At 40.5% G+C, this 26078-nt stretch overlaps 1 protein-coding gene across 2 annotated transcripts in view; it reads left to right on the top strand.

The window, feature by feature from the left end:
* Positions 1-23767, top strand: part of ACVR1 (activin A receptor type 1) — a 125737-nt gene extending 101970 nt beyond the window's left edge. For both annotated transcript variants that reach the window (XM_068545084.1, XM_068545085.1), the window contains 4 exons: positions 6412-6687; positions 10955-11152; positions 21617-21747; positions 22541-23767. In XM_068545084.1, coding sequence (XP_068401185.1) covers positions 6412-6687; positions 10955-11152; positions 21617-21747; positions 22541-22675 — 740 coding nt within the window. In that variant the 3' untranslated portion in view covers positions 22676-23767. The remainder of the gene's footprint in view (positions 1-6411; positions 6688-10954; positions 11153-21616; positions 21748-22540) is intronic.
* Positions 23768-26078: the final 2311 nt, after the last annotated feature.

The following is a 26078-nucleotide window of genomic DNA, read 5'->3' on the forward strand; positions in this document are numbered from 1 at the left end:
TATCTATGAAACAAAAACAGACTCACAGACATAGAGAACAGACTTGTGGTTGCCAAGGGAGAGGGGAGTAGGGGAGGGAAGGATGGGGAGTTCAGAATTAGCAGTGGCAAACTAATATAGAGGATGGATAAACAACAAGGTCCTACTGTATTGCACAGGGATATTCAATATCCTGTGATAAACCGTAATGGAAAAGAATATGAGAAAGAATATATACATATATATATATATATATATATGTATAACTGAATCACTGTGCTGTACAGCAGAAATTAACACATTGTAAATCAACTATACTTCAATAAAATAAATTTTTAAGAGCGATTATAGCACTAAAAAAATGGTACAATATCCATTAAGTTGACCATTTTAATCATATAAGCGAGATTTAAGTACAGTCATATTGTGCAACCGTCACCACCCTCCATCTCCAGAACTGCCACATACTCTTAAAAGGTACTGCTTAACCATTTAATCAGTCAGAACTCCTTGAGACCAATTGGAAGTGAAGGAAACTACCTGAAAAAGATATTAAATTACAAACTTCGGGGCTGTAATTGAACCCAGAACTGTTTTGAACTCTAATAGTAACCAGCTACTCTTGAACACTTACTGTGTGGTAGGCATCATATGAAGCATTTTACCGACAATAACTCTTTATTTTCACAGTAACCCTTTGAGATACAGGACGGTGCTATCCATATCTTATAAACGAGGAAACCAAGGTGGCGATTTATTTATTTATCTATCTATCTATCTATCTATCTATCTATCTATCTATTTATTTATTTATTTATGGCTGTGTTGGGTCTTTTGTTTCTGTGCGAGGGCTTCCTCTAGTTGCGGCGAGCGGGGGCCACTCTTCATCACGGTGCGCGGGCCTCTCACTGTCGTGGCCTCTCTTGCTGTGGAGCACAGGCTCCAGACGCGCAGGCTCAGTAGTTGTGGCTCACGGGCCTAGTTGCTCCGCGGCACGTGGGATCTTCCCAGACCAGGGCTCGAACGCGTGTCCCCTGCATTGGCAGGCAGATTCTCAACCACTGAGCCACCAGGGAAGCCCCAAGGTGGCGATTTTATGTGACACATGTGGGATCACCCAGCTCAGGATGGGGAGCCGTGTGGACGCCCAGTAGTCCGGCTCTGGGGCCCAACACTCTCAGGCCCTGTGCTCCCCAGCATGGTGGCCTTGCTCCTCAGGTATCAGAGCTGCCCAGCGCCTGGTTCCCACGAGAGCTGCCAGTGAGAGGCTTACAAGGGCACTGCTGACCTCACTTAAGATTTGGGGTTTTAGTTTAGTTTTCCAGGCGCCTGGGAGGATGACTTTGGCTGTTACGTAAGAGGTTTTTGCCCTAATCACGTTCTCTCGGTGTTATGAACACGTCCAGTGGCTGGGCCAGGCTTCCAATGTATGGACACCTGTTCAGTCTCCACTAACAGTAGAGTGCTTTGACTCAAAATACAAAAGTCCCATAAAAATGCTCTAGCATGTTGAAGCAAATGTAGTTGTACAGTTCACACTTGAGTGGTAAACAGTTTTTAAAAAAATCTTACTTATTTAAAAGTCAGTTTTCTTGAAGGTCTAGAGCCTAACTAACGGGACAGACAAAATCCTTCTCTAAGAACCTGGGGACTTAGAGAAGGTGAGAGAATAAATTGTATTTATTTATTTATTTAATCAATCAATCAGATGCTGCTCTCCCTTGGCCAGAGGAATCAGTAAAGGCTACACAAATATGTAGCAGTAATTTAATTTCTTTTGAGTGGTGCTTCTATAGTTTGGGATATTCCTTTTGGAGAAAGTTATTAAAGATGAATATCATGTGGTTTACATATGATCATCTCAATAGATGCAGAAAAAGCTTTCGACAAAATTCAACACCAATTTGTGATAAAAACTCTCAAGAAAGTAGGCACAAAGGGAACCTACCTCAACATAGTAAAGGCCATATATGACAAACCCATGGCCAACATCGTTCTCAATGGTGAAAAACTGAAGGCATTTCCTCTAAGATCAGGAACAAGACAGGGTTGCCCACTCTCACCACTATTATTCAACATAGTTTTGGAAGTTTTAGCCACAGCCATCAGAGAAGAAAAAGAAGTAAAAGGAATCCAAATTGGAAAAGGAGAAGTAAAACTGTCACTGTTTGTTTGCAGATAACGTGATACTATACAGAGAATCCTAAAGATGCTACGAGAAAACTACTAGAGCTAATCAATGAATTTGGTAAAGTAGCAGGATACAAAATTAATGCACAGAAATCTCTTGCATTCCTATACACTAATGATGAAAAATCTGAAAGAGAAATTAAGGAAACACTCCCATTTACCACTGCAACAAAAAGAGTAAAATACCTAGGAATAAACCTACTTAAGGACACAAAAGACCCGTATGCAGAAAACTATAAGACACTGATGAAAGAAATTAAAGATGGTACAAACAGATGGCGAGATATACCATGTTCTTGGATTGGAAGAATCAACATTGTGAAAATGACTATACTACCCAAAGCAATCTACAGATTCAGCACAATCCCTATCAAACTACCACTGGCATTTTCCACAGAACTAGAACAAAAAATTTCACAATTTGTATGGAGACACAAAAGACCCCGAATAGCCAAAGCCATCTTGAGAAAGAAAAGTGGAGCTGGAGGAATCAGGCTCCCTGACTTCAGACTCTACTACAAAGGTACAGTAATCAAGACAGTGTGGTGCTGGCACAAAAACAGAAATACAGATTAATGGAACAGGATAGAAAGCCCAGAGATAAACCCACACACATATGGTCAACTTATTTTTGATAAAGGAGGCAAGAATATACAATGGAGAAAAGAGAGTCTCTTCAGTAAGTGGTGCTGGGAAAACTACATGTCAAAGAATGAAATTAGAACACTCCCTAACACCATATACAAAAACTAAACTCAGAATGGATTAAAGACCTAAATGTTAGGCCAGACACTATAAAATTCTTAGAGGAAAACATAGGCAGAACACTCTATGACATAAACCACAGCAAGATCCTTTTTGACTCACCTCCTAGAGGAATGGAAATAAAAACAAAAATAAACAAATGGGACCTAATGAAACAAGCTTTTGCACAGCAAAGGAAACCATAAACAAGACGAAAAGACAACCCTCAGAATGGGAGAAAATATTTGCAAACGAAGCAACTGACAAAGGATTAATCTCCAAAATATACAAGCAGCTCATGCAGCTCAATATCAAAAAAACGAACAACCCAATCCAAAAATGGGCAGAAGACCTAAATAGACATTTCTCCCAAAAAGATATACAGATTGCCAAAAAACACGTGAAAGGATGCTCAACATCACTAATCATTAGAGAAATGCAAATCAAAACTACAATGAGGTATCACCTCACACCAGTTAGAATGGCCATCAAAAAATCTGCAAACAAATGCTGGAGAGGGTGTGGAGAAAAGGGGACCCTCTTGCACTGTTGGTGGGAATGTAACTTGATACAGTCGCTATGGAGAACAGTATGGAGGTTCCTTAAAAAACTAAAAATAGAGCTACCATATGACCCAGCAATCCCACTACTGGGCATATACCCTGAGAAAACCATAATTCCAAAAGAGTCATGTACCACAATGTTCATTGCAGCACTATTTACAATAGCCAGGACATGGAAGCAACCTAAGTGTCCATAGACAGATGAATGGATAAAGATGTGGCACATATATACAATGGAATATTACTCAGCCATAAAAAGAAACAAAATTGAGTCATTTGTAGTGAGGTGGATGGACCTAGAATCTGTCATACAGAGTGAAGTAAGTCAGAAAGAGAAAAACAAATAACCGTATGCTAACACATATATATGGAATCTAAAAAAAAAAAATGGTTCTGATGGACAGGAATAAAGATGCAGATGTAGACAGTGGACTTGAGGACACAGGGAGGGAGAAGGGTAAGCTGGGACGAAGTGAGAGCGTGGCATTGACATACATACACTACCAAATGTAAAATAGATAGCTAGTGGGAAGCAGCTGCATAGCACAGGGAGATCAGCTCGGTGCTTTGTGACCACCTAGAGGGGTGGGATAGGGAGGGTGGGAGGGAGACGCAAGAGGGAGGAGATATGGGGATATATGTATATGTATAGCTGATTCACTTTGTTATACAGCAGAAACTAACACAACATTGTGAAGCAATTATACTCCAATAAAGATGTTAAAAAAATTTAAAAGAAGATGAATATCATGTGGTTTAAGGTGATAAAGCGGAACCTTTTTTTAACTGATGTACAGTTGATTGACAGTGTTGTGCCCATCTCTGCTGTACAGCAAAGTGACTCAGTTATACTCATATAGACCTTCTTTTTTATATTCTTTTCCATTATGGTTTATCTCAGTATACTGAATGTAATTCCCCGTGCTCTACAGTAGGATCTTGTTGTAGCAGAAACATTTTCTTTAGCAAGAATAAATAAATGTCTAAGTGCACATTTTGTTTGATATTATGGCCAGCTAAGGGTTCCACGAGAATCAGCTATAGGGAGACAAAGGCAGGTGGGATAACAGGGAAGAGTGAGAGACTAAGTCTGGCTGTGGGGACCAGCTTAGGGGAAGAGGGAGAAAGAGATGGGGATCAAGGTGCGGAAGTGTTACTCGGTTCACTTTACAGATGTCCCACAGGTACAAATGTCAGATTGTCTTTCTCGAGTAGAAGCCAGCTTTTTTGAGGGCAGGATGATATGGTGGGTAAGAAGAGTATGGGTTCTGGAGCCAGATTGCTGGGGACGGTTACTGACCTTAATGTCAGTGATGTAATCTACCCCCTTCATGTGGTTGTTGGAGGATTGCATGTAGGATGTTTAGAACTGTGCCTGGCACATTGCTGATTCTCACTGATTATTAGCTGCTTCTGTTGTCGATGATGATGATCAAATAGGGAAACGTTTCTTTGTTCCCAGAACTTTCCTATGCAAGGTATGGTGTATCAGCAGCTGGCATCAAATTTGGAGTTGGTAGCAACTTAATAGCTGTGTGATCAATAGCTGTGTGATCCTTGGCACCTCCCAGCAGCAACTTCATCATGTGTAAAATGAGTATAATATTTATCTTTCTGGTCTACTGAGAAAAATTCCATGAGAAAATATGTGTGCAAGTGATACAAATTTTATATAAAGTACTTTATATAAAGTATGGCATGCTTATGTATTCTTTTCCTTTCCACTTTCACAAGTCATTTAATTCTTCAAGACATATCTGTCTTTAAAAAAAAAAAAATCCCTTTGTATTTCTAAGTCCCAAATTTCACTGTCCATATGGGTGTCTATAAGGTATAGATCTGTAATGCTAGGAAAGCACCTCTGTAGCAGGAAAGACAGGCACACACATCACCATTTATTTCATAGGTTAGGAAGTGCCTCCGACTGCAAGTTCTTTCAGTGTGCTGAAAAGTCCCCTCAGAATGTCTAGAGAAATTTCTTTCTTCCTCTTTATCTACATCTTTCAATATCTCACTTTTTAAAAAAATTTTATTGAAGTATAGTTGATTTACAACGTTGTGTTAATTTCTGCTGTACAGCAAAGTGACTTGGTTATACATATATATTCTTTTTCATGTTTACAGTTTATCACAGGATCAGTATCTCACTTCTTTTCAAGACGACTTCAGTTGTCACTTCTTGATGGAAGCCTACTGTAACACCTAGTCTGAATTACTATGATTCCCTGCTCTGGGCTCCTGTTATCCTTTGCACATATATATTACAGGACTTTTCACATTATATCGTAACTTTTCCATTTTAACTCTGTCTTCTTTTCTAGCCAACAAACACCATCATCTTGGTTTTCCTGTGTGACTGACAAAGAGCATCCTAGGTGCCTGTTATATTTGATAGGTTCCTTTTTTAAATCGATGAATCAGTCACGTTTAATATAAACTCACCCCTTGATTTTATAGCAGAGACAATCCAAAGAGCCCAAATGAGTTGCCCAATGTTATAAAGCAGATCACAGGCAGATCAAGACTAGAACACAGGTGCCTAGGTTCTAGGCTTTGTGTTCTTTCTGGGTGGTTGATGAATGATCTGTGCTTGGAATGTCAACATGATAAAGGGTTTAACACTCTCATTATGGGTAAACACAAAGATTTTATTTCTATCTGAATCTTAATGCAATGTAAAAAAAATTTCAAAGGATTATTTACAGTGGAAATGAATATGAAAATTTCCTATTCATTAGCAGTGTCTTCTTAAGGTATAAATACATTATTTTTCTCTGTTGATGCCTCTGTAAACCTCCTTTCATGGCAGTTGGTAAGTTTAATTATTTTTTGTTATAGGTGATCTCTACTGTACGGGTCACTATTTCTGTATAGTAAATTAAGCTGTAATGTGAAATTCTCACATGTCTATTAATTTTGTTCTTGCTCTCTCCAGGTTTCATTGCTTCAGACATGACATCAAGACACTCCAGTACACAGTTGTGGTTAATTACACATTATCATGAAATGGGATCGCTGTATGACTACCTTCAGCTTACTACTCTGGATACAGTGAGCTGCCTGCGAATAGTGCTGTCCATAGCTAGTGGTCTCGCACATTTACACATAGAGATCTTTGGGACCCAAGGGAAACCAGCCATTGCTCACCGAGATTTAAAAAGCAAAAACATCCTGGTTAAGAAGAATGGACAGTGTTGCATAGCAGATTTGGGTAAATTTTTTAAAATATTTTTTAATTACTGTTTTAACTTTTGTTGTCTTCCCTTGTTTAGCCAGGTTGCATCTTTTTCCCTCCAAACACTTTGTTATGAAAAATTTCAAGCATGCAGATTGAAAGGGCTTCACGGTGAACACCTGTGTATTTACCACCTAGATTCTCCCATGAACATTTTACTGTTATCACATATCCAGCCTCCATTTATCAATACATCTTCATCTTTGATACATTTCAAAGTAAATTGCAGACAAAAGAGCCCTTCCCTCCAATGGCTTCAGCATCACACCAATATATCATTCACTGGAGTTCTCTGTTTACTTTTTTTTTTTTCAGGTAAAATTTACATTTCACATGAAATGCACACATCTTAAGTATACACCCTCAGATTTTTGACAAATGCTGTAGAATCCAAATCGCTGTCAAGATACAGACCTTCCCATTACTCTAGAAAGTCACCTCGTGCTGGTTCAGTCCGTTCCTGCCCCAGCCCACCCTGAGAGGCAACCAGTACTGTTGCATTCTGATTTCACAAGCCTTACACAAAGTAGGTACACAATGAAATAACCTATGGAATGAATTTGTCTTAAAAATGGTTTATAAAGTTGTTCTTCCGTAACCAAGGCAAAATTATCAATCAAAGAAAGAGGGGAAAAAAAAAAAATCCCCAAACTAATTTACCATTTGCCCTGCTGGCATATCTCATTCTTATGGTGTTAGGGTGATGCTTAATGTAGCTTTAATTGAATTATAAATAAGACTATTTTCATTTATAGTGGCATTCTCTATAAAGCCTATTCATCCTAGACCCCTAGAATATTGGCTGAATAATTATGCTAATGAGAACTGAATCGTAATTTTGGTTATTCATTTCGGTGGACTACTGAGGATACTCACTCTCCTTGAATAAAAAATGGTTGCTCTTATTTTCATATCATTATAGTTATTGTTACACTGATAAAGGTTTAGGCAGTGTTAGCTCTAATTACATAAATGATAAAATTGTTTTTAAACACAAGGGATTTGACATAGGAAAATTTATTTCTTTCAAATAAATTTCTTTCAAATAAAATTTCGTTCTCTATCCCTTTAAAGTCCTTGTGTTCATGTTGAGAAATTATTTTACAGTGTTTTCCAAGTATAAGGAGGCATGACCCTAACGTTTTTGTTGTGGTGTAGAAGACTTTTATGGCTGTGCCATGGCTTATGGAGCTAAGGTGATTTGAGTTTTGCAATTATTGACCCAGTATTTTTTTTTTTTAAATAAACTTATTTATGTTTGGCTGCATTGGGTCTTCGTTGCTGCACGTGGGCTTTCTCTAGTTGTGGCGAGCGGGGGCTACTCTTTGTTGCGGTGTGCGGGCTTCTCATTGTGGTGGCTTCTCTTGTTGCAGAGCACGGGCTCTAGGCGCGCGGGCTTCAGTAGTTGTGGCATGCGAGCTCAGTAGTTGTGGCTTGCGGGCTCTAGAGCGCAGGCTCAGTAGTTGTGGCGCACGGGCTTAGTTGCTCCGCGGCATGTGGGATCTTCCCAGACCAGGGCTTGAACCCATGTCCCCTGCATTGCCAGGCAGATTCTTAACCACTGCGCCACCAGGGAAGTCCCTGATCCAGTATTTTTGTACAGGTTTTTTCATCTATCTATTTACCTGCCCTAAGTGCTGACCTGCTTACACTCAGGGCAAGGGTGGGGGGCTTAGCAAGGGGGACTTCAGTGTTTGACACTGTGCCTTGAACGTCTCTATTGTTTGTAACTTTTATAATAGTGTGTTTATGTATTATTCATGTCACTAAAAGTCAATTATGCCCACCTCACACAATTCTTGTAAGATTCAGAAATTTTATAAATGCTTGGCAAATAGTCATCCAAATGGTAGCTGCTGTTATAGTCCTGAGGCCAAGGGAAGATGGACAAATTGAGGCAGCTGTTGGTTTTGGTTTATGGGACTTGGGGGGAATTAGCAAATCCAACTAATTAATTATTTAATTACATTTATTTTGACCTATAGCTTTCCAGCTGGATTCACGGTTTCACACAGAAATCTGTGTTAAGGGGTCATTATTCAGGGAAGTAGATTGGTAGTACAGAAGACAGCTCCTGTAAGACCGCAATTTATATTAATTTTTTACTTTATACCTAGAAATTAAGGATCACTTGTTAGAAATTATGTTCTATTATTAATACTGCAAAACTACCAGTATTTTAGCAAAAATACCAGTATTGTATTTTCCTAACTTTTGATCATAGAAAAATTCAAGCATAAAGAAAGATTGAAAAAGTAGTATGATGGTCATTCATATCCACAACACCTAGATTCAACAGTTATTAAAATGTTGCCAAATTTGCTTTATCTGTATGTGGCTGAGTGTATATATTTGCAAATTCATTTGAAAATAAGTTGCAAAGTCACAACTCTTTACTACTAAATACTTCAAAGTGCATCCCCTAAAAATACTTCTCTTGCATAATCACAGTTTATCACACCTAAAAGTTATTGATTATGCTTTAATATCATTTAATAGCCATTTTCAAATTTTTCCAGTTTTTTCAAACAAGAATTGAGGCACATTGCATTTGGTTGGTTTGTCTCTTTAGTTAGTGTAATAATTATGGATTACTGGGAAACAAATTACCTCTAAAACTTAGCAGCTTAAAATAAAACAAATTTATTATCTCACACAGTCGGTCAGCAGTCTTGGAACAACTCAGGTCCATGGTTCTGGCTCAGGATCTTACAGGGGTAACAGTCATACCGTCAGTCAGGGCTGCAGGCATCTGAAGGCTTGGTCGGGCCTGGAGGAACTTCTAGGATGGCTCACTCACATGGCTGTTGATGGGAAGCCTCAGTTCCTTGTCATGTGGTCCTGTCCAACGGGCTGCTTGAGCGTCCTCATAACACTATGAATGAGCCCAGAGATAGCAAACAGGAAGCCATATGCCTGCTATGCCCTAATCTTGAAGATACACATAGACTCTTCTGCCATACTCTGTTTGGTAGTCCAGCCCACGCTCAAGGCACGAGGAATTGAGTTTCCCCTCATGAAGGGAGAAGTTTCAAAACACTTGTGGATGTATTTTTAAACCACCACAGCTAGTATTTCTATTCTCTATTTAATTTAAACTGCACCTTTTTTGTATTCTGTTATCTTCACTCTTTGGTTCTGGAAATGGTGGAGGGGCATGTATGATTTGTGAAATGGTCATAATGGCCATAGAATCTTAGGGTTGATTATAAAAATAAGGAAAAGAGGAACCAGTCTGATCTAGTCAAGTGCGTTGCCAATATCTTTGGTAATTATTAAGGCTGAGATAACATGCGTGCTATCTCCCTTGCTTTATATGGAGTCATCATCTCACCCATGCAAAGCCATGGAGTGGGAGGAGAAGCATTCTCCATAGATGACTTGAGGGATCCCCATTGGGTTACAAAGGTTTACATGGTCTGCTTGCTCCAGTTTGGCAATTTTCATTATTTTGAGTGTTACAGGAATCACTTTCAGTTGGTCTGCATATGCATCAAAAAGTAATTCCATTCTCAAATAAACCATGCATGTATCTGTCTATTCCCCTTGGTCTGTGAGGAATGCTGGGTCTCTCTAATTGGCTGAGGAATTCGGAAATGAGTCATGGTTTAAGTAGTGCTTCAAAACCATTTAACGTGATACTTGTGCTTTGAATTGAGGGCCAGCTTAATGTTCTCTGTACATGTGGCTGCAGAGAAAGAAAGCCCTGTGGGTTTGGTCCACGTTACTGTTCAGATGAGCGGCCCTTTTTTAGGGACGGAGCAGGGCCCGGAGCAGTCGGCCCTTTATGTAATGATACATTACCTCAAAGTCCCTGCCTCACATGCTTTGAGGTTTGTGTTTGCAGACTAGTGGGAGCTGTGCTGGAGCCTGAGAGCTTAATTTGCTCTTTGTCAAGCCACTTTGAGGCTCCCATTTAACAAGTGAGTCTGTTTTCCTGTGGATTTCGAACCCTGGCCTCATATTGGTTTGGTGTATTAGTTTATTATTTACCCCAAACTTTTTGTCTCTGAGGTTCATATATTAACCTAAGAGCCTCAGAATGTTTCTGGCATCAGCCCTATTTCCTGCTCTCAACAGAGGTCATCGCAAGGGCACTCCAGAGATGACGCTGGGTGTAATGCGGCAGTCACCATGGACGCCACAAGAGGGCGCTGTTCGTTGGGTTTGGTTTAAAATCCTTCAGCAGCCATCTGTGAGAAAGGAAGGGAGCGGATTGACAATGTTGTCTTCTTCCTTTCAGGCCTGGCAGTCATGCATTCCCAGAGCACCAATCAGCTCGACGTGGGGAACAACCCCCGTGTGGGCACCAAACGCTACATGGCCCCCGAAGTTCTAGATGAAACCATCCAGGTGGATTGTTTCGATTCTTATAAGAGAGTCGATATTTGGGCCTTTGGACTTGTCTTGTGGGAAGTGGCCAGGCGGATGGTGAGCAATGGTAGGTATCTGATCTCAGATAATATTGTCCTTGTCCGAGTCCTCTTGATTCTGCTGCCTTTGAAAGGGCAAAGGGAATATTGAAGTACACATTGTTCCATGAATCATGCTTGTGAAGCTGTTGGCATTTATATTTGCTTTATGGCTGGTAGGTGGAAGGCGCGTAATGGCAGTCTGTTTTAACTGCAGGAGGGGAAACCGTGGTGGAAAAAGTATTTCTGCAAGCGACTACTTATTCCTTGGTTTTTTTTTTTTTTCATCAGTCCATATTTTATTTTTCCTTCCTCCTTCCTTATTCTGCCTTTTTTTCCCACCCTTCCTCCTTCTTTGCTCTTTTCCCAAGTGAGTTTTATCATGAGAAGGCTCAAGGAAATCTAAGGGTGAATTCTGCTATTATAGATATTTTTACTTCTTAAGTTTGGATTATTGAGAAAAGATTCAGGTTGCACACTCAGAATTCACTCGTTTGTAAGAAACAGGCTGTACCTGCAAAGTAAGTGACGTTTACATTCAGGAAGCCCTGAATAGGAGGCTCGTGCTGGTCCTCTTATAAATAAGCTTTATGAAATGGTGTTGCCTTAGCAACTAGGGAAGCATATGTCTTATCGATAATTTTTTAGCCATGTTCCCTACAGTGAACTTTCACCTCCATCTTTCAGATCAGCCACAAATACATTGTTGAACTTTAAGTTCACTGTATTCTGAAAGCACTACATATCCTCATTCAAATAGCACATGCCCCATCTACCCACAAAGTGGTTATTATAGCAGAATCTCTCGAATCGACCTCTTCATACCTTCACAACTGGAAGTCCTATTTCACAAAGAATGTGTCTGAAATTGTTCCAGGAAAGCAGAAGAAAATGCTATATATTTAAATTAGTATTCATTTTCAGGAGATATTTTACCCTCCTGGGACCCACTGGAATCCTAGATTTGAAGTATTAAAGAAATAATGCATGAAGTCACTGACATATGTGCTCCATCCCACCTTCCACTCATATTTTCTTGTAAGGATTGAAATTTTGCGGGCAACTACAATTTTCAAGAATAATAGCCAGAGAGTAGGAAGTTCTGGTTCTGTGAGCGAAGTGAAATTGGGGTAACGTAACATAGTTTTAGTGTGCAATAATTTAAGTTGTCAAGCCTTTGTGGTAGCTTTTTTTCCTCCCTAACAGCAGAGTGTGTTTGCTTCTAACACTCTTAAGGGTATCACAATGTTTTAAATTAAACATAAACATACATGCATTGTAACCAGACAGTTCTTTTAAAGTTTGGTTTTGTTTGTTTGTTTTTTTTTTTGGATGGAGTCATGAACACTTTCTTGGTAACTGTTTCTCAATTGTTGAGAGCTACTGACTTGCATTTTGTGCCATTCAAGTGCCTTGAGAATTGTTTGCAACAGAGCGATTGTTTTGCTGATTTATAAAGTTCTGAACTTTGCCTGAATTTGCACAGCGACTTCATTTCCCCATCCCCCTCCCTAATAATTCTTGAGTGCCTTAGAGTTGAAAATCAAATTCTAATTAGTTTATTTTAAACACTTTAGAGAAGGATTGGTGTCATTATAAACTGTGTGGTGGGGAACTTGCCCCAGACGAAGAGGAAGTTAATATTCCAAGGCCAGGATAGTCCAGTCCAGCTATGGGTGCTGGAGCCATGCCAGGCAAGCCTGCGTGATGAAAGGCAAACTTGGCAGAAACTTGGGATTTGGGCTTTGTAAGAACTCATGTTGCAAATTTGTTCCCTGTGTCGCAGGCTTAAACCCAAATGGCTTTCAAAGATCGGCTGTGATTAATAGGAGTCAGTTGGAGAATAGAGCCATAGTTTTCTTGATCTATCCTGTGTTTAACATTATTTTTGGACAAAATATCGTGCAGGGTAGAGGAAGAGAGACTATTTTGGTTGCTTTCTGATTTACTGATCTCCCCCTTACATCATGGTTTAGATTGTTCTCTAGTTCCTCAAATTTTGTGGGTTGGGCTTCTGTGGTGTGGTTTGATTTTTAGGGGGAGGTAAGGGTATGTCATGTCTCATTTTAAATCAGCTACTGTCCCTTGGCAATGACTAATTTGATATTTCCCCGTCTCTTTCTCTAGTCCTCCTTCTCCCATGAATATTCACATGCACACAAACACACACACAGAAATCAGTTTATCCAAACTCAAACTTGAAAGTGTTCAGTGCTGCTTGCATACCTGTGAATATTTTTGTTATTACTACCCCCAAACAGAAAAATGAGTAGAAAGAAAAATAAGGGAAATTTGCCTTTACCTTCCAATATTCATGTTTCTTTCCACTTCTTCTCTATGCAACCATGTATATATTTTTTTACTTAGTTGTAATCATAGTGTAAATATAATTCTGTATCATCTTTTTCATTTGTGTTTTTTAAATGCTGTTAGTCTGTTTTTATTTTAGATGGTCCCATGATATTTCATTAATTTGACCATTTCCATGTTGTCAGACATCCTCTTTCCTCCATGTAGACATCTTTGTTCATACAACTTTTTCATTTGGGGAATTAATCTGAAAAAAAGTAGACCTATTAGGTCAAAGAATTTGGATGTTTTTATGGCTTCACACATACTGCCAAATTGCTTTCCATAAGAGTTGTTCTAATTTACAATATCCCGCTCACCCCAGGGTGTGATGTACGTATTTCACTTTCTTACTAGCTTTAAGAACTGACATTAAAGGATATGTATTTTTGAAATTATTGCATATTAAATGTACCTCATTTAAATATATGAATATCTTAGGGAGGTCATTATAATTATGCATCTTTGAGTTTCTGAGTCCATTATAAAAACTGATGACCAGCTAGTTCTCTTGGAGTAATACAGTCCTCAAGTGAACCACGAGTATAAAAATATGTCGCATTTTATATTTTCATGGGAATTTTACATTTCTTTGCTAATAATGATACGCTTCCTGCTGTGTCTGTACAGGAAATGAGAGTTAAGTCCATTTTCGCATCTGAAAATTTCTCAGTAGTGTCTTTTGGAATTTACTGTTTGTGTTTAGTTTGACACTGAATTTGGAATTAGTCGGAAGGAAAGCCATTTTCTCACCATTTCCGGGTGAATTTTCTATATGAATCTAAGGCAGGGGTTTGCTTGAATCACTAGTTCTTAAGCTAGAGAGCGTGCAGCAGAATCACCTAGAAACACAGAGTACTGAACCGTCCCCAAGTGTTTCTGATTTAGTAGGTCTAGGGTTGGACCCAGGATCTCCCTTCCTAGCAGGGCCCCAGCTGATGCTGTGCTGCTAGGTCAGCGACCGTACTCTTGGGATCTCAGGTTAAAATGGAATATATCGGTCTCACCCAGGCCAGGAAATGAAGACTATCCCTGGGATGCTGACACAGCCCATCTGAGCAGGATTTCCTGATTTGTGTTCTTATGCTTCAGGTGAAGCTTGCTCTCTCTTCCAAGCTGAAGAGGGGTCCCTTTCTCCTTTGAGTCTTGTAGCTAGGCCTTGGCCTTTCTTTCTAGATTTTTGCTACTTCTCTGGCAGTGTTCTTCCTTTCTTCCTTGTATAGTTCTGCAGACACACTGGTTTCTGGTTACCTGGGTTCAGTGTGGTGTGAGGACAGAAATTGACACGTGGATTCCACAGATAAATGGGTGCATCACAGCTCTTCACGTGTGCCGTTTAGCTTTGGTCTGATCAAAAACTTCTAGTAGCCCCATCCAAGCATCCTGCAGCAGTTCCCTCTTGAGATTAGAAGTCCTCTCTCTGGAACCTCAGCCTTTGGTGTCACACCTTGTTTGGATCCCTGTGTGCAGAAACGCCAGAGTTGTTTTGCTCTAATACTGTGGTCATCTGCTTACGGATTTAAAAGCTAACTAAAATGATCTTCACTGTCCCTCCTGTAGCACATCTTTGGCTGTGGCATCATCCAGGCAGCATGAGCCTCTGTTATACCTTTCACGTGTTTCCTCTTCGCTGCCCACAGGAGGGCTATGTGGACCTACTTTTGTTTCACTGTGACTGGCTTTGGTTATTCCATTTTGTGATGGAACCCAGTGTTGAAATGTGTCAAAAAGCATTTGTACCTCACTGAAAAAACCCTGCTGGCCGAGCTGCATCTCTTAATGGGGTGGGGACTAGGAAATACTTGTTAGAATAAGCTTATGTTTGGCATACATACTTCGGAAAACCTCTTCTAATGAGCCCTTGGGCTTGTTAAGGAATGGCGTGTGCCTCAAGTTCCTGAGCACAATGGGCTTGTATATGGAAACCATGACAACTCTGATTTTCTTCAGCAACTTAATATCCAATGTGTTTCACGATTTTAGTTCGCTACCTTAGTGTATATTAAGGTTTGAACAAAGGGAAGACTCATATTAGGGAAAATTTTTAATATCCATTCAAGCAATTTCTTTCAGGTTTGTTTTATTTCGTTTGAGCCTTTAGGTGAGTGGTTGGGGGCAGGAATATGGAGGTGGGATTTTTCTCTCACTGATTCCTGGAATTTTGTGTCCCTGATTTAAAGATCTAGACCAAAGGAGGGCAGTCAACTGACCTCACGACAAAATAACCAGAGGCCAGCACAACTTTACTGGGTGTTGTTCACTGCTTACTGGTCTCTTTTCCTTGACACATCTTTAACAGCAGGTGTCTCCACCAAGACAAGTATCTGTGGTGTCAACCTTATAAACAGCCCCAGCATCCAGTGAATGATACATTCTTCTTCTCATGAGACGTCTACAGCTAGCAAACGCTTGGAAGTCTTCTGGAGCTTCTCCCTCTAGGTCTGAGGTTGTGTGAGATGTAAGGCGTCTTGTCAAAGCTTGACTCAGAGCATGGCTGTGCATCTCTCCTAGGCCCTTTGACCTAGGCCCTTTGACCTTTCTTCTGACAACTGTAACATTAATAAATACTTTTAGTAGGGCCTGACTGTGAAGCAATCTGTGGACCATTTATTTTGGCTATGCCACATTGCTGAGAATCCCAGGAACAGAAATTACTTGTAACAGATTTCAGATAATGCATTTAGTCTTGATTTGAATAACGTGCATGGTTCCATATGCCCATGAATTGCAGTGGGGATAGCAGGATGAGGTCATCACTGCCACACAGACACTTTGCCTAGCAGGGAACAGAGCTGTCCTGCCAGCTCTGTTCCTGTTTCTGAAAGGAGTACCTGCCCCGGGGAGAGGCAGGGCTTCCCAGCTAGTGCGCCTTGTTGGTTACAGGAGCGCCTGAGGTACTGGTTCTCTGAAACCTCCAGTGGCAAGGCAGCACCAAGGGCGACCAGAAGCCCCTGGGCTGTCGTCCCCTCTGCTGTGAGCAGCTCCATCCGTTTATATATTAGTCATTTTTGATGTGGGCCATGGCTTGAAAAACTGTGTTTGAAATCCTTCTGTGAGGAATGTTAAGGAAAGTGACACAAATAGTTGATATACCTTTTTGAATCCTGTTCCTACCAGGAAAAAAATGCCTCTCTGGAAACAGTGTTTCCCGAGATTCTCTGATACACATACTACCTTTATGATTTCTTTTCATATCCAAATGCCCCTTGTACCATTATTTTCTTAATCATTTAAATCAGCTAACTTTTTCAAGCATTTCTTTTTAAAAGGAAATTAACGTCACAACTGGAAGTGGGAAAACCAGTTACCCCATGGCATTAAAGGGAAGGTAACGTTAATAATACATATGCAGGTGTTTAATAAGACAAAAAAGTTTTGTCCATGAACCATATCTGATTTTCTCACAGGCCACCCCTGAAGGAAAAACTGTATTAACTTAGAGTCCTAGCAGAAGCCAAACATGAACCACCCTCCTTCTCTGTAAAATGGCTTTAGTCGTAATGTTCTAATCTCTGAAGGGCTTCATAATTCCTGGAGGAGTTCATTGTTAACGGCAGCTCTCTGTAGGGATGCAGATGCTGGGGTCCTGCTCCCCTTGCCTGTTACCTGGGTGTCCACCCAAGTTGCGGTGCGGTGAAGAGAGACCGCGGAACATGAAGTGAGCAGGCCGTTGTGACGAGATTAATGCATTATCCCATTTGGGGCTTGTTGGGAAGAATTCTAGAATACAAACAGGGAATTGGATTCTGGTTAATGTTTGTCATTAGTTAGCTGTGAACTTGGACAAGTACGTTTTCCCTGGGTGGTCCTCAGCTTCTTTTTCTGAAGGAAAGGAAGGCTGTGATCTGCATGATTCTGACATCCCCTGGATCTGTCTTTGCCTCACCTTCAGATTATTCAAATGATAGCCAAGTCCACAGTCCCTTATCGGCAACTGGGAAATCCCCAAAGCTTTGAGAGCCAAAAGCTTTTGGTTTGGGTAGGGAGGGTCATGAGGAAGGCCTTGTTTCCAGAGACTTGCATTTTTAGAAAGACCCCTCTGGCGTTTCATGGGGTTTGAAGGTTGTTTCTAGGTTGTTCTTATTAATCTGCACATTTGCTTTGTGATGTGTACTTTAAGGGTGTTGGAACTAAGACCTGGCAATTAAGGGGTTTACTCAGAACCATGCAGCAAATTAATGATAGGGATATTGTTGGTAAATATATATTTGCCCCAGAGAAGAGAAAACTTTCGGTTAAACACATGTCCAGGGGAAAAAAAATTGTATAAATCAGATACACATGCCCAAAGTTGTGGGGAGGAGGTTATGAATAGCTTCTCTGATTCTCTCTGTTGCCCTTCGAGTCGCACCCCCTACCATGGAAAAGCGAGGCCTGGCACGGTTCGGCCTTCCTTGACCACTGTTTAAGAGCTCCTCTTGCACTGCATTCCTGGATCCTCTGTTGCTTGTACCACTCCTTTGGCACTCGAAGTACTCTGTATTTTTAGTTGCTTTTCCTGAATTCACGCTGTTCTCTTCGCTGGCTCACGATTTGGCAGTTGCTCGTTGGGTGCTGTTGTAAAAGGACTGAGAGTCCACTTTTTCTCTGGCAGAGTGAGGAAGTAACTTCCAACCTTGACAACACAGGTAATTTCACAGTCTGACCTTGACCGCTCACCCTCCCCACCACCATGTGCACTGATTTCAGCTACAGGGAATTTCCCTCCTCCTCTCCAACACGGGAGGATCATTTGTAACCCCCTGTCTTTGTCCCATATCACCCGCCCCCAACCTGGATTGCCCCCTCTCCTTGGCGTATTCTTGTCCCATCCTCTCCTCTTTCTTGAAAACTCATCTTTCTATTTTCAGCCAGGCCCTAGCTCCCAGAAAGCTTACTTGTGCTTCCATGGCACCTGCTTTATATCGGGTACTTAAACCACATAGGTGTTTAGTTCTCTGAGACCCACTGAGCACCATGCCCCCCCTCACCTCTTCTCCCTGGTCCTACTTTGTAGTTTTTTTTCATGTCTTCCTTTCCCATTATTCTCATCACCAACATCACATCTTTATTTTTATATCCCTAGTGCCAAGGACAACCTCTGGCTCACACAGTTTAAGGGACCAAAATGGTTTTAGAGCCAATTTAGGAACTCGCAAGTAAAACTTAGTGAGAATTTCCAATCTATCTCTGCCTTTCAAGATATAAAGTATACAAAGGGGAGAAAAACATTTTTGAGGTTTTTTTTTTTTTTTTTTAAACAAGATTTCCATTATCTAAGGAGAAAAGAGAGGGACTTGTCCTCATCTTCCACTAGACTTTGAGTTCCTTGAAAACTGAGAGTATGTCTTATACTTTTTATCATCCTCAACATTTAGAATGGTTTTCCACACATGGTCGGTATGTAATATACTTTATATTGATTGAAATAATTGCTTTCCTTGACCAGAGGGTGTTCCATATGACTGCTGGAGTTTATTAATTAATTAATTAATTAATTTATTTTTGGCTATGTTGGGTCTTTGTTTCTGTGCGAGGGCTTTTCCCTAGTTGCAGCAAGCGGGGGCCACTCTTCATCGCAGTGCGCGGGCCTCTCACTATTGCAGCCTCTCTTGTTGCGGACCATGGGCTCCAGACGCGCAGGCTCAGTAGTTGTGGCTCACGGGCCTAGTTGCTCCACGACATGTGGGATCTTCCCAGACCAGGGCTCGAACCCGTGTCCCCTGCATTGGCAGGCGGATTCTCAACCACTGCGCCACCAGGGAAGCCCCTGACTGCTGGAGTTTAATACCAGGTTTATTTTATGCTGGGAAAGCATGACCAACATCAGATGGAAACAGTCAACAGTTTGACCAGTGGTTGACAAAAGAGGCATGACTAAGTTCCAGGCATGATCAATTAAATGGTCTTTTTAAACTTGATTCCTTTTGTTAAAACATGGCAGTATTTAATAAGATTAAAATATGGAAAATATAAACCCAAGGGAAAACTTCATCTTTGTATAGTGTATTTTATTGTTGAGTATCCCCAGATCCTATGTTTTTAAAATCCAGCCATGCTTTTTTTCTTTTGCATTTATAGAAAAATTGATGGTCTCATAACCATTCCCAAGCTAGCCAGGCAAATTACTTCAAATAGCTGGCTGTTATGCTAGATTTTTAAAGACTGAAACCAGGCTATTAAATATATTCTCCTTCAGAAAAGTTGAGAGGTGGTGACGGGCACAATCCTACTGTTTCTTATAAGTTCATGTGGCCCTTATAAAGGTATAAATTATCTTGCAGGTCTGTGTCCAGCTGTATTTTATGTGATGTCTCCTAGTAATATATGTACTGAAAAGAATTAAAATATTGTTGAATGCTTCCTGGGGTCCTTACAAGAGAAGTAGGTAAGGTCTCTGAGATGAGGTATCTCAAGACTTCCGAAAGCAGTGGTTTATGCCCAGTCTGAACTGTTTATGATTTGTCAGGAAAGGTTTTAATCCATTGACTAATTCACATTACAAACACAGTCAAGCAATGTGGGTAAGTTAGTCTTAATATCAACTAGAATTTTTAAATTTAGACTAGACTACATTCCATTTTTAAAATAAACTCTTGAATCTGCGTAGTTTAACAAAACTGTAGTATTTAACAGGTGTTCCTTATCATGACTAATCTTTTTCATAAATGGTTTGTCTTTATATGGAATTTGTGAGAACAACTTCTCACTGTTAATTTCTTTGATAAATGAAAAGGCGATTGAAGCTTTTCAGGTAGCTTATAGGCGCTAGAAAAACTTAAAAATGATTAAAACAGCCTCGTCCCACCTGCGCCAACAATCACTCTGGTAGGTATTTAGGAACAGAAGAAAGTTACATGGAGGAAGGAAAGAGGGCAGTAAACGAATCCACTGTCCTCATTGTTGAGGCCTTTGATGATGAGAGAAGAAAATAAGGGATTTTCTGGGTCTCATTTCTATAAAGGAAAGAATCAACTTTCTAATTCTAAATTATTGCTTTGAATTTTTCTGTTTGTGGAACTACTTTCTTTGTGAAAAGTAAGGAACTGATGTAATTTTGCTGGGAAAAAAGGTTTCTAAGGCATTGGAAACCATGCAGGGGCAGAAGCTGAAATTAGCCACTTTCACATTTGCTTGGGAGTAAGGGAAAAGTTCATTCTCTTCAGCCATTCTTCTGCCTTTCCAAAAAACTGTCCTCTGCATTTTATTTTGTGCCTTTGATCTGAGAGGAATTAATAGAGCCATCAAACAGACAGCTGTGAATGACAGAGGGTACTCAGAACATACAGAATGAATGAGTGAGGAAATAGTATTTCATATTACATTACTTGCATCCTCCCAATTGGAGGGATTATTTTATAGCAATGCCTTTTCCCCTAATCATAAAATAAGGGGTATTTTGATGATGGTCTTGGATTGTTTGTTTGCCTCCAGCTCTAGTTGTGGCCAACTTTTTATTTCAGTTTATGGTTCGAAAACACTAGATTCATGTACCTTCTTTAGGTATTTTGTCCTTTTAAAAAAATTTTTATTTATTTATTTATTTATTTTTGGCTGTGTTTGGTCTTCGCTGCTGCGTGCAGGCCCTCTCTAGTTGCGGCAAGCGGGGGCCACTCTTCACCGTGGTGCACGGGCCTCTCACCATCGCGGCCTCTCTTGTTGCGGAGCACAGGCTCCAGACGCGCAGGCTCAGTAGCTGTGGCTCACGGGCCTAGTTGCTCCGCGGCATGTGGGATCTTCCCAGACCAGGGCTCCAACCCGTGTCCCCTGCACCGGCAGGCAGACTCTCAACCACTGCGCCACCAGGGAAGCCCTATTTTGTCCTTTTTAATCACTGAAGAGACTCTTGTTCTGTCTCCTGTGCCCTGTTGGGCACTGCAGAGCTGTTTGTATGCCCTCTTGGAGCGTTTTGTTATAATTATATGAGAGGTAGTCATGTTTTCTTCTAACAATTATTGTTCCTCCAGTTCTCTGCAGGGCTTCTATTTATTGCTTTGTTTTCCACTTATTTTAAGACCTACCTGTAGCATTCAGAATCACCCTGAAGTTTGAGGAAGGTGATCAGTACTTTTTCTGTCACGTTGTAACCTGCGACAACCATCAATACCACCCTGGGAGCCTCTACTCTTTTGCTAACCGAACACAATTCTTGTCCATGTGTGTAGGTATTGTGGAGGATTACAAGCCACCGTTCTATGATGTGGTTCCCAATGATCCAAGTTTTGAAGATATGAGGAAGGTGGTCTGTGTAGATCAACAGAGGCCCAACATACCCAACAGGTGGTTCTCAGACCCGGTAAGAGCAATGCTTTCTTAGTTTTAGAGCTACCCGGTAAGAGCAATGCTTTCTTAGTTTTAGAGCTATACTTAGCTGTTTGCTATTTGCATTCTTTTGATTTTTCAGCTGGTAGAGTTCTTGAGTGATCTGCCCTGTTTCTTTCTCTCCCTGTTTTATGTAGAAGAGCTTTAGACCTAGTTGAACAGGTTCACAAAATGGTCTCATTCTTGAAAGAGCCATTTCTGATAGATCTTGCTAATGAATGACAACATTCACAAGATTTTCTACCCTTGATTAGCTCCAGGAATTGGGAGACGCATTACTATGCCACTGGCCCTAGGACTGCAGTGTCACATGTAAACCAAGAGACCTGAGTGATGCTTTTTAACCTCTTTTCTATCTCTGCATCTCCTCCAAACATAGGCTGTTTAATGCTGACAATCCTTATTGCTGCTGTTTAGTAAGTAAGTAGCAAATCTAAGGCATTGAGAAATGACCCTATTTGCATATTTCAGTTTTAACTCTGGGTTAGTGTTATAGCTTTTAGCACCATAAAACCATCAAGGGGTCCACACTGGTCTGTGTAACTAACTTGATAAAGTCAGTTGGTAGCATTAGGAGTCCAAAGGGCAGAGTTTAAGAAACTCAAGAGTGGTTTCTTCATCAGTGGCTATGGCCTTGATTATTTGTGTAAGGAAAATGGTAATAACATCACTTGAACTTCACAAGACCTGCAGAGCCCAGCAAAACAGTTGATATAACATCTGCCCAGCTACTTTTTCACTGTGGTGTTGGTTCTTTCTCTCCTCAGACGTTAACCTCCCTGGCCAAGCTGATGAAAGAATGCTGGTATCAAAATCCATCTGCCAGACTCACAGCCCTGCGTATCAAAAAGACTTTGACCAAAATTGATAATTCCCTAGACAAACTGAAAACTGACTGTTGACATTTTCATGGTGTCAAGAAGGAAGGTCTGACGTTGTCGTCGTTGTCCAGCTGGGACCTAATGCTGGCCTGACTGGTTGTCAGAACAGAATCCATCTGTCTCCCTCCCCAAATGACTGCTTTGACAAGGCAGACAGACATCTTACCCGGCCGTGTGCTGGGGAGACACCAAAACCACCCTAACCTCGCTCAATGACTGTGAACTGGGCATTTCACGAACTGTTCACACTGCAGAGACTCATGTTGGACAGACACTGTTGCAAAGGTAGGGAACTGGAGGAACACAGAGAAATCCTAAGAGATCTGGGCATTAAGACAGTGGCTTTGCATATCTTCACAGGTCTCCTAGACACTCCCCACGGGAAACTCAAGGAGGTGGTGAATTTTTAATCAGCAATATTGCCTGTGCTTCTCTTCTTTATTGCACTAGGAATTCTTTGCATTCCTTACTTGCACTGTTACTCTTAATTTTAAAGAAAGACCCAACTTGCCGAAACGTTGGCTCCGTACTCCACTGGTCTGTCTTTGGATAATTAATAGGAATTCAATTTGGCAAAACAAAATATAATGTCAGACTTTGCTGCATTTTACACATGTGCTGATGTTTACAATGACGCTGAACATTAGGAATTGTTTATACACAACTTTGCAAATTATTTATTACTTGTGCAGTAGCAGTTTTTACAAAACTGCTTCATGCATATGTTAAAGCTTATTTTTATGTGGTCTTATGATTTTATTACCGAAATGTTTTTAACACTATACTCTGAAATGGACATTTTCTTTTATTATCCGTTAAATTCACATTTTAAGTGCTTCACATTTATGTGTGTAGACTGTAACTTTTTTTCAGTTCATATGCAGAACGTATTTAGCCATTACCCATGTGACATCACCGAATATATTACTGATTTAGAAGCAAAGATTTCAGTAGAATTTTAGTCCTGAACGCTGTGGGGAAAATGCATTTTCTTCAGAATTATCCATTATGTGCATTTAAACTCTGCCAGAAAAAAATAACTATTTTGTTTTAATCTACTTTTTGTATTTAGTAGTTATTTGTATAAATTAAATAAAATGTTTTCAAGTCAAAGTGAATTTTTTCAACACGTAAAAAAGATCTACGTATTATAAGGCATTTTCTTGTGGGAACAATAGAAGCACAAAATTAACTTGTAAGTCGAATTTGCTTTTTAAAGTCTATTAATGAGCCTGAGGGTTCTAGGGGGATGCCTTCCAGTTTGAATTTGGTATCAGAAAATTTAGATGTTGGGTTTTTTTTTGGGGGGGGGGGGCTGTGATTTTATTTTTTTCTTGTTCAGTTTCCCCAGCCTTGAAGTGAGGGTAACAGACTTGTCTGAGCTGCCTCCTTCACAGGGATTTGTGAGTATAAGTGGAGGGAAGGAGGTTAAAGCATTTTGTTCAGTATAAGGTCCTATGTGAGAGAAAAGCGGTCTTATGCATCTTACCTTGCTGCTTTGGGAGAGTCCACTGTTGGCTTTTTTCACTTCTTGGTGTTCAACGGGATTGAAAATGTAGAGTTTCGAGTAGCTCAATAAGAGTAGAGGTTCTACTCTTATTCTGGAATTTTCTGGAATTTTCACCAGAGGTAAGTTAATAACTTCATTAGTATATATTCACTAATATATATTAGGGTATATATTAAAGTCACATTTAACTTTTAAAAAATTGTGGTAAAATACACATAAATTTTACCATCTTAACCATTTTTAGGTATACAGTTCAGTGGTATTAAGTACATTCACATTGTTATGCTGCCATCGCCACCATCCATCCACAGCACTCTTTTCATCTTGCAAAACTGAAACTCTATCAAACAATAGCTCTTCATTTCTCACTATTTTCAATCCCTGGCAACCATCATTCTAGTCCTTCTTTTAGTTTGTCTACTCTAAGTACCTCATAGGAGTGGAATCACTCGTATTTGTCCTTTTGTGAGACTGTCTTACTTCACTTAGCATAATGTCCTCAAGGTTCATCTTTGTTATAGCATATATCAGAATTTACTTCCTTTTTATAGTTGGTAATATTCCACTGTATGTATATACAACATTCTGTTTATCCATTCATCTGTTGATGGACACATGGGTTGCTTCCCCCTTTTGGCTATTGTGAGTAATGCTGCCATGAACTTGGGTGTATAGATATCTCTGTGTCCTTCCTTTCAATTATTTTGGCTATATACCCACCAAAAGTGGAGTGGAGTCGCATTTAAAGTTTGTTGAAGTATTATATACATATATAAAATTGTACAGCTTGATACATTTTTATAAAAATTTTTTTTTTATAAATTTATTTATTTATTTATTTTTGGCTACATTGGGTCTTCGTTGCTGCACACGGGCTTTCTCTAGTTGCGGGTAGCAGGGGCTACTCTTCATTGCAGTGCAAGGGCTTCTCATTGCGGTGGCTTCTCTTGTTGCAGAGCATGGGCTCTAGGTGTGCGGGCTTCAGTAGTTGTTGTGGTGCGCAGGCTCAGTAGTTGTGGCACACGGGCTTAGTTACTCCACAGCGTGTGGGATCTTCCTGGACCAGGGCTCGAACCCATGTCCCCTGCATTGGCAGGCAGATTCTTAACCACTGCACCACCAGGGAAGTCCCTTATAAATTTTTATACATTGGTTGTACCCATGGAAGCAGCACCTAGATCAAGAAGCAGAACACTGACTTCTCTGGAATGATGTCAGGACCATGGTAGCATGAGTTGTTCCTTTTTTCTCTGCTCTTTGGTGTATAACTAATTACACATCCATAACTGAACAAAAGTGCCTCTGCACATTATACCAGGACAGCAGGTGATTACTATGCTCCTCTGCCTCTGAAAGTAGGTGGAGAAGACCTCAGAGGGGGCTGTGGATACAAGAGAGTCAGTGAGCCTGCCCCACCCCCACTTGCCATGATCAGGAAAAGGGGAACCTGGAGAGTACAAAACTGAGTGGATGCTCATGGGAGATGGAGAATTTGTGGAGGTCCAGCCAACCTGATGGGAGATCCCAGGACACCATCAGAGCTGGACAGAGATGAGTTTGAAGGCAGAGAGAGGAACCCACTGAGGCACCTGTTTCCCCCAAGGTGACACTGCAGTGCTCTACACTCTTGTTGGGGTCAGTGTCTACCTCTTTGCCAGAGGAGGTGGAAAGCACAAGTGGTGAGTGACAGACTGCCTGGCTGCATGGGTAGTAGTTGGAGGTACCTGTTTGTCTCCAGCAGCACTTGCATTTCTGAGGAGGGATTTCTGTGACTGGAAGGAAGGAGAGGAAGGGGAAGGAAGCAGATAAGAATGTCAAAGGGCATTGAAATAATGTGTTTCTTGCTGTCTGCTTTGGGGTTTCATTTAGAGGTCCACTCATGGATCTCTGAGAGTATCCCACTTGTGGATCTCC

This window comes from Eschrichtius robustus, chromosome 5, assembly GCF_028021215.1.
Source record: "Eschrichtius robustus isolate mEscRob2 chromosome 5, mEscRob2.pri, whole genome shotgun sequence".
NCBI lineage: Eukaryota > Metazoa > Chordata > Mammalia > Artiodactyla > Eschrichtiidae > Eschrichtius > Eschrichtius robustus.